The sequence below is a fragment of the Protomyctophum bolini genome (genome assembly GCF_963924005.1).
Source record: "Protomyctophum bolini genome assembly, chromosome: 6".
NCBI classification, from domain to species: domain Eukaryota; kingdom Metazoa; phylum Chordata; class Actinopteri; order Myctophiformes; family Myctophidae; genus Protomyctophum; species Protomyctophum bolini.
The window spans coordinates 28,484,377-28,496,343 of NC_137867.1; the positions used below are offsets into that span (position 1 = coordinate 28,484,377).

The 11,967-nt window shown below is 45.5% G+C and overlaps 1 protein-coding gene across 1 annotated transcript; it reads left to right on the top strand.

The window, feature by feature from the left end:
* Positions 1-1,778: 1,778 nt before the first annotated feature.
* On the top strand, positions 1,779-5,926 carry znf703 (zinc finger protein 703). The gene is made up of 2 exons (XM_080765096.1): positions 1,779-3,268; positions 3,871-5,926. Exons 1-2 carry the CDS (start codon positions 3,017-3,019, stop codon positions 5,365-5,367), a joined length of 1,749 nt encoding a protein of 582 aa, XP_080621222.1. The 5' UTR covers positions 1,779-3,016; the 3' UTR covers positions 5,368-5,926.
* The last annotated feature ends 6,041 nt before the right edge of the window (positions 5,927-11,967 follow it).

An 11,967-nucleotide genomic window follows, 5' to 3' on the forward strand; every position in this document is an offset into this window, starting at 1 on the left:
GGAGCTGCATGGGACCATCCACTGACATGTAGGCTCTGTCAATCACAGCTCACAGGGACACGGCTAGTCCAGCCATGTTCACTGTTGTTTCTATTGGCTATAGTAACAACAAATGTACAAACACAGATACACACGCACACACACACACACACACGCACGCACACACGCACGCGCGCGCGCACGGAGCCATCCAATCCTGGGGTTTTGTGTTGGCTGCTATTCCAGCCAAGCCCACTGCTTTGATACAACCATTGGAAATGCCTTCAGGGCCTCCACCCCACAGACCTGACCATGCTGAGAAGTCCTCTTTAAAAAACGGAAAAAGCTGCCCCCTTAAATATCCACAACAGGAAACGGCCATCAGTCATCGACACGCCAAAACAGCTGTTACCAGCCATACTTCAAGGAGGGAGACATGAAAGGAGACTGCTTCCCTGTTGTTTGAATGGGCCCTCCCCTTGTTTCATTCTGTTGCTCTCCTTTGTCTGCCTTGCTCACCCTTCTCTTTGGTCTCCTTTCAACACCCCCATACACACCCCCATACGCACGCGCGCACGCACGCACACGCACACGCACACACACACTATTCCACCAGCCTACCCATTCAGCCATTTAACAACTGGATGACTAAGTGATAAACACACAGGTCACATTTTGAGAAACCACAACTTAACTGGCAAGGCAGAGTTGTAAAATATGTTTGAAATACCCCTTAAGGGCAAGGACTTTAACTCTAAATGTCACGTTGAGGAACCGGCTGTGACCTGTCACCTGTTTATGTGTCTCGTAACGGAGGTGACGACAGACTGACTCAAACAGAGGTGTTCATTCAAAAGAGAAACACTTGAACCCAACCGGTGCGATTTGCATTCACGTACAGTACACACTCAGATCTGGCCGGGTTACTGGAGTGGCAGCGACAGTGTATGTATGAGTGATGACTGATGAGTGATGGCTAAGCCTAATGATGACAGGCCAAACAGTGAACCTGTTGAGTGAGGAAGAATTGACTTCATTCTGCAGCCTGTCCCACTCCCTTTCCTTTCCTCTCTGCTGTAGAGAACAAGTCAGCAGCCATTGTGATCAAGCACTGAGTTGATGACAGCACACAGTGAGACCATGGCTGTGTTGCACACTTCTACTGAATTTACTCGTTGCACATAATAACACAGGCTTATTGAGATTTACTCCAAGTCCAGGGATGGAGTAATAACACCATTTTAAATTAGCCTGAATTAGTGTTTGGATGTGGGCATTGCAGTGGATAGCTCGTACTAATAAATAACTGATAAAGTGCTGAGAAAGATAGTGATGAGTCAATGGAGACTCATTGCTACTTTGAGAAAGGGAATCAATTCCTACACTAGCTAGGCTACTGGTAACTGGGATGCTAGTCATAAGACCTCAATGGACCTTTTTTTCTGTTATCCTTTTAGCCCAAACGTCTGACTGTACCTTATGCTGTTACATTCTATGTCTAATAAAGTATTCAATCAATCAATCCAAGTCCACTGTCCACCATGTGTATTGCTGTCTCCTGCTTTTTTGTTCTAATGTAAGTATGATTATTTCCTTTTCAGAAAGATGTTCGGTACATCAGGAAAAACCCATAATATCACTGAGGACATGGCCACAGCAGTTATGTTGCCATGTAGGTATGCGCTGCTGTTATGGAACATCAAATGCTACTGTAAAGAACATCCTCTCATTTATCACTACTCAACATGCCTTGTCTTATACTTATTTGAACAGTTTAACATGAGTACATTCAATGCAGTACATTCATTTAAAATCTGCATCAGGAAATTCCAGTTCCCTGTGTTGCTGTGGAGATTCTACGGCCTACTGTGCACCAACACCAACAGAGACAACTAAAATGGCACTCATTACTCTGGGGGCACAGCGGCAGACATGACATGGTATCATGTGAATGTGTTTTATGATGGAGAAATTGAATCAGCTCTGGCTGATGCCCAGCCCAGCAACAACAACAAAGCATGCAGAGCATCAAAGTGTCTTCAGCCTGGTACCACTGTAATGCTATCTGTCAGGCCTAATTCTTGAATAATACAATTGATTCAACATGCAATGAGATTACCTAAATGCCCTAATTAGCAGTTCAGTCTGTGCTAAATGCAATAAAATCATTAACATACCAGAAATGTGCCCATACACAGACAAGACATGAGAGCATTATTTTGGAATCAAATGAAGCCATTTCAACTAACAAACTTCCACTGTCCACATTGTACTGAAGCCACATCCAGATCACATCCATTGACCCAAAAAGTGTTTTTGCTTGTTTGCGAATGAGTAATTAAATACAATTTCAACTGACTTTTCTGTTTCTGAAAATACAGATTAGATGGAAAAATCTACCTGACACATAATATGTATTGTGCTGTGTTGTTTCCCATAGTCATACATCATAACCGGCTCATGGGGGTGGGGGAAGAAGCCACGCCCCCTAGTCCTGATCCGTCCCCTTAATATGAATGCGTACACTTGTGATTGGACGGCGGCTCGTTGCTTTGAAATTCCTCCCCCTCACGTCTTTAGTATGTGGATTGAGTGTGATACTGGACTGGTGGCTGTTAACGCTGTAGCAGAAGACTGGAGGAAGAGATACGCACACTCCTGGACTGTTTTGGCCGCATCTTCCACGGAGATATTCCTTCCACTTTAACACCACATTCTTCTTAATTGGTCGACTATATCTCTAGCTACACGTGGTTTTATTAAATATTCCTATTTTCCTGACACTGGATCGAGGAATAATAGTATGAAGGAAAGTAGGTGATGTTGAAGAATCCAGGATCGGCTCAAGGAGGGATGACATCTGGGAAAATTCTTCCTCTAGAGTGAAGTTGTTTTTCGATACGGAAAACACGCGCCGCGCTCTCGCTTTGGATTACTTGCAAAGCCCGGGTGATCGTCTTCGCTGATGGATTGTGCTGATGAATGAGTTTCAACCCGCTGTCCCCACTCGTTCCCGCAGTCGCCCGATCGGATCCAGATGAAAGATCCCCCCGGTGGTACAGATCCGCCGTTACGCAGTCAATCCCCTGTGTGCGCTCCAGACGCCTGTGGTAACCTACACCAGAGAGGAACGGAAAGATCATTCGCGTCCATATATTCTCCCTCGGATCCTTTACGCCAAGCCAGGAGGCTTCCCATACGGATTCTAAAGATGTTGACGGCGCACAGCGGTCACTTGCTACACCCGGAGTATCTCCAACCACTCACATCTGCGCCAGTTAGTATAGAGGTAAGTGAGTGAAGAAGGGCGTCTTTTTCTTCAGTCTACCCCCCCCCCCCTAATATTTTGTCGTGTTTTTTGTTGATAATTATGTTAAGATACCTGTATACGCATTACGCAGTCTGTATGTTGTTAAACCTGGTAACTATTCATTTTGCGCACAGCAGTAATAGCCTACACATTTTAGTTATAACCATTTATAATTGTAAAATTAAAACAATAAATGCTACTTGGTCAAACGTGATTTTGTGCACTTTATATTTTAAATAGTTTTGCATGGTATTCCTTTAACATTAAGTAAAATGTATATAGGAATTTAAATACAACTAAGGACGCCTAACCATATTACTGAGGATGCCTGAGTATGTTATAGATGTCAATATGTAATATTCGCATCTCATCTTGATTGATTTACAGTTAAAGTAACCTATAATAGTATATTATTTTCATGAGTAAATCCAGTATTTAATATATTCAATATAGACATTAAATATAAGTAAAGTTTGCTGTTATAAGCGTTAGATTCATTTGACTAGTTGACCTGTGGTAAAAAGTTAATAAATCAACCTTTTCAACATATCATTGACTCCCTCTGTGTTCTTCTCACTCAGCTGGATGCTAAGAAGAGTCCCTTGGCCCTGTTGGCTCAGACATGCTCTCAGATTGGCAAACCAGATCCTCCCTCCTCTTCCAAGCTGGCCTCTCTCTCAGGCAGTCTGGGAGACAAGGACTCCTCAAGCCGATCCTCTAAGTCTGGTGAACAGCAACACCATTCCGTGGACGACAAGTCCAGCTTCAAGCCTTACTCCAAATCAGCAGGAGACTGTCGCAAGGATGTAGTGAGCAAAGGGGGGTCCGATAAAGCTGGCTTTAGGGTGCCAAATGGAAGCACCAATGGAGGAAGTGTTTCTTGTTCATCGTTTAATAATCATGCCCAGTCTCCTAGCTCCAGCTCTCCACCACTGCACACACAGAGCCAGAGTCACAGACAAAGTCATTCCCCTCCCACACAGTCCCCAGCACTCTCCCAGGCCTCCCACACAGACAACAAGCCTGGGAGCTCGGAGCAATCTGGCTCGGACAGTACCAGCAGTGTTACGGGGAAAAAGGACTCCGATCATAGTAAGCCTGGCCTTGATGGGGCTCAGCTTGCCAACTCCAGTCACGTGCGGGCCAGCGCCAACTCTAGCAATGCCAGCTCCGCAGCCAGCCCTCGGCCAGAGAGCAAGGCTGACCCACAGGCCTCTCAGCCCGGTCTGAGCTCTGGGCACATCGCCCCTGTCTCTCCATTCAAACCGGGACACTCAGTCTTCCCCCTGCCCCCCACCACAATGGGCTACCATGGATCCATTGTTGGTGCTTACGCAGGCTACCCGTCACAGTTTGTCCCAGGTCTGGATCCAACCAAATCAGGCCTGGGCTTAGGACTTCCAGGGAAGCACTCCAGCTCCAGCCCACTGACAGGAGCCTCTCCCCCGTCCCTTATGCAGGGCCTATGCCGGGACCCGTACTGTCTGACCTACCCCAATGCCCCCCACCTGGGCGGTAGCAACTGCTCCACCTGTGTCCACGACCCCACCGCCAGCCTCAAGTCTGGTTACGGGCTGGTCTACCCCTCCCACCCCCTCCATTCTCTCCACCCCTCTCTGTCCTCCAGTTCTGCTCACTCCCTGTCCCATCCGCTGTACACCTATGGCTTCATGCTCCAGAATGAGCAGCCCCATGCCTGCAACTGGGTGTCTGCTGGCGGTCCCTGTGACAAGCGTTTCTCCACATCAGAGGAGCTACTGGCTCATCTGAGGACCCACACGGCCCTGCCAGGGATGGTGGACAGCAAGCTCCTGTCCGCCTACCCTTCGTCAGCCGCCTCCTGCCACCTCCACCTGCCTCCCCCCGGCAGCCCTGGGAGCTTGCCCAGCTCCTTCTCCCTTCGAGGGTCACCCGGACTGGGCCTCGCCCGCTACCATCCATACGGCAAGGCAGCACACCTGCCAGGAGGCCCTGGTGTAACGATGTCCTCCTTTCCCACCTCATCGGCAGCCTACTACTCCCCCTACGCCCTCTACAGTCAGAGACTTGGCTCTGCCTCAGCCATGGGATACCAGTGATTGTCTGGGATTAGCAGCTGAAATGCCCGCAAGACAGCAGGCACCAGCTTGGACACTTCAGACAGGAGATGGATACCTTCACACTGGGGGTCATCTCTAGTGCGGGGCACCCTGCCCGCCTGTCTGCCCGTCTGCCTGCCTGCCAACAATACCACCTGTTACCCTCAGGATTGTGACTGGCGTTCCAAAGGCAGTGAACAAACAGTGATGGATGGGCTGCAGTACCGAGCCCCAGAGACTACAGTGCTTAAAGATGCTGGGAAAATGGAGCTTGAATAGGCTGAGACTGGGGGATTAAAATGACAGTCTTGTTTATTTTAATTTTTTATTATTATTATGTTTTTCTTTTCTCTTGTCTGTCTATCTTCCAGGAATGAACTGAAAAACAAATCTGTATTTATTTTTCACATGAGCGCTTGGTATTCAAACTTTTGGGGGGACATTTTTTGCTGTTCAATTAATTGTTCATAAGTATTCTAACTGAAAAAAAAAAAGAATGGTTCAAGTATAGTATCATATGCCTATCGTAAAATCTGAAAATAAAACTTTTGCACCATGATGAAGATGGACTGTGAGGTTTTATTCTAGGGACATCTTTCTTTTTGTCTCGTTTCTTCACTGCTGATTTATTTTTCCCTTCTGCTTTATTCACACTTATTCAGTTTTGCATGTCCGAATGAACCTTCAATAATTTGCCATTATTTTGTATCTGTAAATTTGCAAAGATGTCATATTTTTCCATGCCTTACTTGGGTTTACAAGTCAGGGTCACTGTCAGAAATTAAACAAAGCTAAAGGAAAGAACAAAAAAAGCAATGAAAATAACGGTGGCTGTGCTATCAAACCAACAGGGGAAAAGTCTTATTTTGATAAATAAATGATACTTGATTGCATTTTATTGGGTATGTTTTGTCTCATTGAGTGCTTTAAATATAGCTACTACCCTGAAATACCTTTGTCAGCGAACAAGCTTCAGAGCATGAAGTTAATCTTAGGAGACTGCTACACTGCAGTACTCTGGGTCTATCAATCACTCTGTCTCTGATAGCTATGCTATTTGTGGGCTATGTGTAATATTTCATGGCTCATATCAGTTGACAGGGGCTGTCCCAGGGAGGGCAAACCAGGTCACATTAGCTCCTGTTAGTGAGTCCCTGTGGATGTCCTTCCATCTTTCCTTTTTTTCTCCTTCACCCCCACCCAACCCACTCCTCATCACCCACACTGCTGCTCTTGTTGTGGGTGAGATTCTAAATGCTGATGCTTGTTTGCTTGCAAAGCCCTAGAAACAGCCTCCTCAGCAGAGCAGATAGATAGCTGTGTGCAGCAGCCCAGCTTGGGGTCACTGGTACTTCAATAATGACCTGGGGGGAAGGAGGTGTGAACCAAGGGCTCTCCCCTCTCCTTTTCCTCATCGTCTTTCTTGACGGATTGGCCCAACGATACAAAGGCCAGTGCTGACAATGGGAGGCGGTTAATAGAGAAATATTCATCAAAGTCCTGACACCTCCCTTGAGGAGGAACACAGGCTCCCCCATTTTTAACATGAGGCACAACACAAACACAGAGCAGGCCTCTGTATACTATCCAGGAGCTGCCCCTTTCTCTCACCCTTTCTCTTTGTCACTCTGCTGCTGTACTACAGTTTAACTAAGGTCACACCCTACTAATCTCCAAGCAGTTAGAGACTAATATGAAGGGATAGACTGGGTCTACCTTAAAGAAGCAATGCCATACAGCCATTAAGAGAGAGAGAGAGAGAGTGTGCCTGGTTCTTCTTAGTAATGAGTCTGTGTCTCCACTCCAATACCCTGTCATACGATAAAGTATAAATCAGGCATAGGTAGAACGAAGGGAGACAAGAAGCGAGGGAAGGCGAGTCTAGGCGGTGGTACACTGTAGTATAGTCTCCAGGGTGAGCTATTGACCCCGACTCCTAGACTCCCCTCCACTCTCGCGGTTCATTAGCACTCTAGACAGGGGAAAGGCGAGCACAGGTGTCACTTGACAGCACCATTAACAAAATGGATGACCCTTCCAACAGACCAAACCACTGTGAAAACCCCTGCCAGACCAGCAAGGTCACGGCGCCCTGATCACCACCAGCTCTGGCCAGCACACTGGGAAAGGCAGCCTTATTTTTATTTTACAGGAACTACAGCCGTGTGCGTCTCCCTGGACAGGACAGTTTGTTGGCAGTGGCTGTCATTTACTTTAAGAGTGGCTTTGTTTTTGGTGTTTGTAAGGTCATGCTGACAAAAAATAGGTCAGGGGTATTTTCAGTTTTAAGGCTGTATTGAGAATAAGAATGGCATTTACTCAAAGACATTTGTAACTTGTATAAGATTTTCACCGGTTGTGTTATATGTTGGTTTGGGTTGCCCCCTATGGGTGAGTTGTTGAAGTGTAATGTGAATGTGAATTTCAGTTCACAGGTTAACACAACACATTTTTAGATGATCCTCTTATCCATGCAGTTAGGTTTGCTACATGAATGATAGATTATGTCATGAATCTAGACACATGGCAGGTATTGCAGGTGTTGTCTTAAGGGTTAATGATTATAGGCACGAAGCTGCTTCTACAAATACAGTATATGGCATTTAGACTAAGCAAATTATGAAGCTTACATCCTCTAATTAGACATGGATATGTAGTTTGGGTGTACATCAATTTAGAGACTAGGCAGGCACTATATGTGCCGTGGAACTATACTTAAGCATAGACATGTATTTTGGGGGCCCATTTGACGATGCATTTACCAAAGACTGTATATCATTGTATACATGCCGTTTGTCTGTGTCTAGAATAGAGCCTATGTGATTAAGTTACATTCTGTGGATTGTATGCGTACATATTTGGCTTGTCATCGGCATAGATTGCAGATTAGGCAGATAATGTTGTTTGTGTCCTGTACTTAAATGTAGACATGCAGTCTATGTATGCAATTTGTGTGTCGGACTCATGTATAGAATATTCTTAACTTGTGCAGTGCATGTCACTGCATTATGGTGGTTGCAAGGTCCCACACCAGGGGTCACGCAGAGGGGAAAACAGCCTCTAGTCTGGTCCAAGGAGGAGGGATTAATTCCAATGCTCCCCATTCACACTCGTTCATCAAATGCCTCACCATTCTCTCCATCCCCTCTGTCATCAATCTTTCTCTCCACCCCCCCACCCCACTGTTCCAGCTGAGTCAACACCCACGCACTCCATTTCTGTCGCCTCTTGTCAATGTGTGTGCGTGCATGCGCGCATGTGTGTATGTGTGTGTGTATATGTGTGTGTGCATGTGCCCGTGCAAGAGTCTTTGTCTGTGTATGTGTGTAAAAGATACACAGACAGATAGTTAAAGGGCTAGTTTTTTTGTGTGCATGTGAGACAGTGAGGGGACGAGTGGAGAGGAGCGAGCACGTGTGTGTGTGTGTGTGTGTGTGTGTGTGTGTGTGTGTGTGTGTGTGCGTGCGTGTGCGTGTGCGTGTGCGTGTGGGAGTGCGTGCATGTGGCCAGTCCCCTAGCCTAGCCATTGGAGGTAACTCCATCGGAGACAGCACCTGTGAGATTGTCAGATTGATCCTGTCCTTCCAGTGTCCTGCTGGGTGCTAATAGTACAACTCAGAGTTAGTTTTCTTTCTTTTTTTTAAGCTGTGTACTATAGCATGATTTCCTCCTGGACCTGAAATGATGTGCCTAACCTGACCTAAATATCAAAAAACTTGTCCAAAGTATAACCAAGCCAAAACAGAACCCTTTTTTCATGCTCAAACCAGACCAACCAGACCACATACGTTAACACTGCTCATTATGTTGTAAAGGTACTTAAGGTAATACTAATACTGTCTGACTTTACCATGTAGTATATTATACTATATTTAAATAATTGAGTAAAATTAAGAAATATCTGCTTTGAACTTTTAGTAGACTTGTCTTCCTTATTTGTGGTGCCTGTGGGGATTGATGTTAGTGGGATCTAATGGTGGCAGTGAGAACTATTATCTTGGCTGTCTGTGTTAGTGTGTCTGAGAGCAGAGGTAGCGACGGTGACAATAGTATTGGCAGTAGTATTGGTGTTGCTGTTACTGAATGTGGTATTTGTGTTGGTGGTGGTGTGTACTAATGTGTTCTAACACTGTCTGTAAGAGCAGTGCAGACTGCCACAGTGGGGTCCTGGGCAGCCAGTCGACAGCTCCGGTGATTAATGAGGACAGGGTGTGGAGCTGCTCTTCAATTAGACGCCAGCTCTACCCCGACTCTCCACACACACTGACAGCTAGGACCAGAAAAGGGGACAAGAGAGAGAGGGAGAGAAAGAGAGGGAGAGAGAGACAGAGAAAGAGACAGCGGTGGATTTTGTTTTTGGGTGGGGGGGTTTAACATTGGAGATTATATCTATTTCTTTCCCCCTGTCTTTCTCTCTCCCTCTCCATCTCTCTCGGAAACAAAACATTAACCTCGGCACCATGGCGACCACCTCAGTGTTTAACATGGCGACACAATGCAGAGCCCTCGGCATCCAACAGTGACCGCAGTGTTAAAGCAACCCAGATGGCCTGCCCTGGACCCATCCCTCATCAGGGCTGCTTCACAGCCCCGGCTGCTTTATTTCTCACATATAAACACACTGTGCCTGACTCTTCACATGCCTCATTTCCCCCCTCTCTCTTTCACTCAAAACCCACATTCAAGCTAACTGTAATGCTATAGTGGAGAAAACAAACCAGAGTGATATAAAAGACTTCCAGGTTGGTTGTAATGGCTGTCATGTTGACTACACTGGTGTGTGTAAGAAAAAGAAGAAACAGTGTCTGTTTGTTCTTGAAGCACAGCCCCAAAGCCAATTTAGTTACAACCGTGTTCTTGTGATCATCCTACTGTGGCTTGTTGTTTCTGCCACCGGGGAGACATTTTAAGTCTGTATAAGTTCCAAGAACTGTAGTTTGTTCTACTGATCATAAGCAATTCAATGTTAGTGTCAGTGGGTCTTAACTAGATATGTCTTGGGTTTTGATTCCGTTTAAAAAGCCTATTTCCTATCTGGAAATCAAACCTAGTAACTTGCATCAATGTAGTTAAAATGTTCAGGGTCAGATATTTAATCTTTATTAGCACAGGTGATTTGTGAGGTGGCCTATAATCCTCACTAAACAATTACAGCTTTGGATCTATGTTTCAGCTGGCCCTCCCCTGACATTGGCAAGTACCCACTTGGTCCTAATGTGGAAAAACTGCCCCAGCAGTACTGCCTTCCTCTCTCCCACGTTTCAGGTCAGCCTGTGTGCACTGTTAATAGACCTAACCTCCCTTACCACTGGTGGAGGAGCTAACATTCCAAATTACAGTACGTCTTGCTGCTAATAGCACCCTGACCAGCTTTTCCAGCTGGATTCCATTTGTAGCTTTGCTGGAGAGATCGCTGTGCTCTGAGAAGTCACGGGCGCCTCGGAAACGAACGTGCCTTGGCCGAGGAAAGAGCGCCGGCCATGATGCTTGCCATTCGTGCCCTGACTGACACCATGGGATTAGGTTCCTGCAGTCTGGGACGGCCTGTGGTCGTAATGTACTCACTTAACCATTATGGTTTGCCTGCCTGTCTCTCTTGGATAGGCATCCAAACTGGGAGAGTCCTCGCAGTGTGAAGACTCTGTGATAGATGGTGCCTTATTTTAAGAGACATTTTATTTCCAAGGAATTTAGGTTTTGTGATTTACAGTGAGGACAGATGAAGAGAGAAGCGGGGGAAGAACTGTATATGGGAAGACTGGTTGAGAATCCAAGTTACAAAGTATTCAAAGGCAACTCTCCTTCCAGAACACCACACACTCTGAAAGTGTAAAAGATGACCCTTATGGACCCTTTCACAGTTAAATTAACACTCTGGATTTGATTGTTCAGAGCTTAGTTGTCTACATTAAAGGAGAATTCCATACTAAAAGGCTTTCTTACATTTCTTTGTAGTTGTTACGTCCCCACCAAAGAGGTCCAGGTGTTATTTTGTGCAAAAGCTCCTTATTGGCTGTTTCCCCTACCATAAGCCCTAAATGAATTGCATTGAATTGAATGGGAATTGAATGGGGCTATGGGGTGTTGTGCTAATTTGCTTATTTCCATCGCTCAAAATTATAATTTCTTTGTATATATCCTCTCTTCATAATGTAAATAATATCCCAAGCAGCACACTTTGCTACTTCTTTCGATGGAAATAAGCGAACTAGCATAACACCCCATAGCCCCATTCAATTCCCATGCAATGCAATGCAATTCATTGAGGGCTTATGGGGAAAATAGCCAATAAGGAGTTTTTGCACAAAAAAACACCTGGACCTCTTTGGTGGGGACATAACAACTACAAAGAAAGATAAGAAAGCATTCTAGCATGGAATTCTCCTTTAACATTTGTCATGCACAATGTATAACAATTTGGAGCTATCTCACTCTAATCATAAATTCTGCGTTATTTATTAAAGAATGTACAGTGAAGAGAAACTGGAAAGATTGGGAGGGGATGATAAATGGTTGCACTAAGCTTGCTGAGCCATCAAGAGGGCCGTACACTACATGATTTGTTCTCAGCTGGTTTAAATAAAAAATATTCCTCCGTCA

Coding starts and splice junctions, on each gene's coding strand:
- znf703 (XM_080765096.1), top strand. CDS start 3,017: ATGAAAGATCCCCCCGGTGGTACAGATCCGCCGTTACGCAGTCAATCC. Junction 3,269..3,870: donor CTGCGCCAGTTAGTATAGAG/GTAAGTGAGTGA, acceptor CTTCTCACTCAG/CTGGATGCTAAGAAGAGTCC.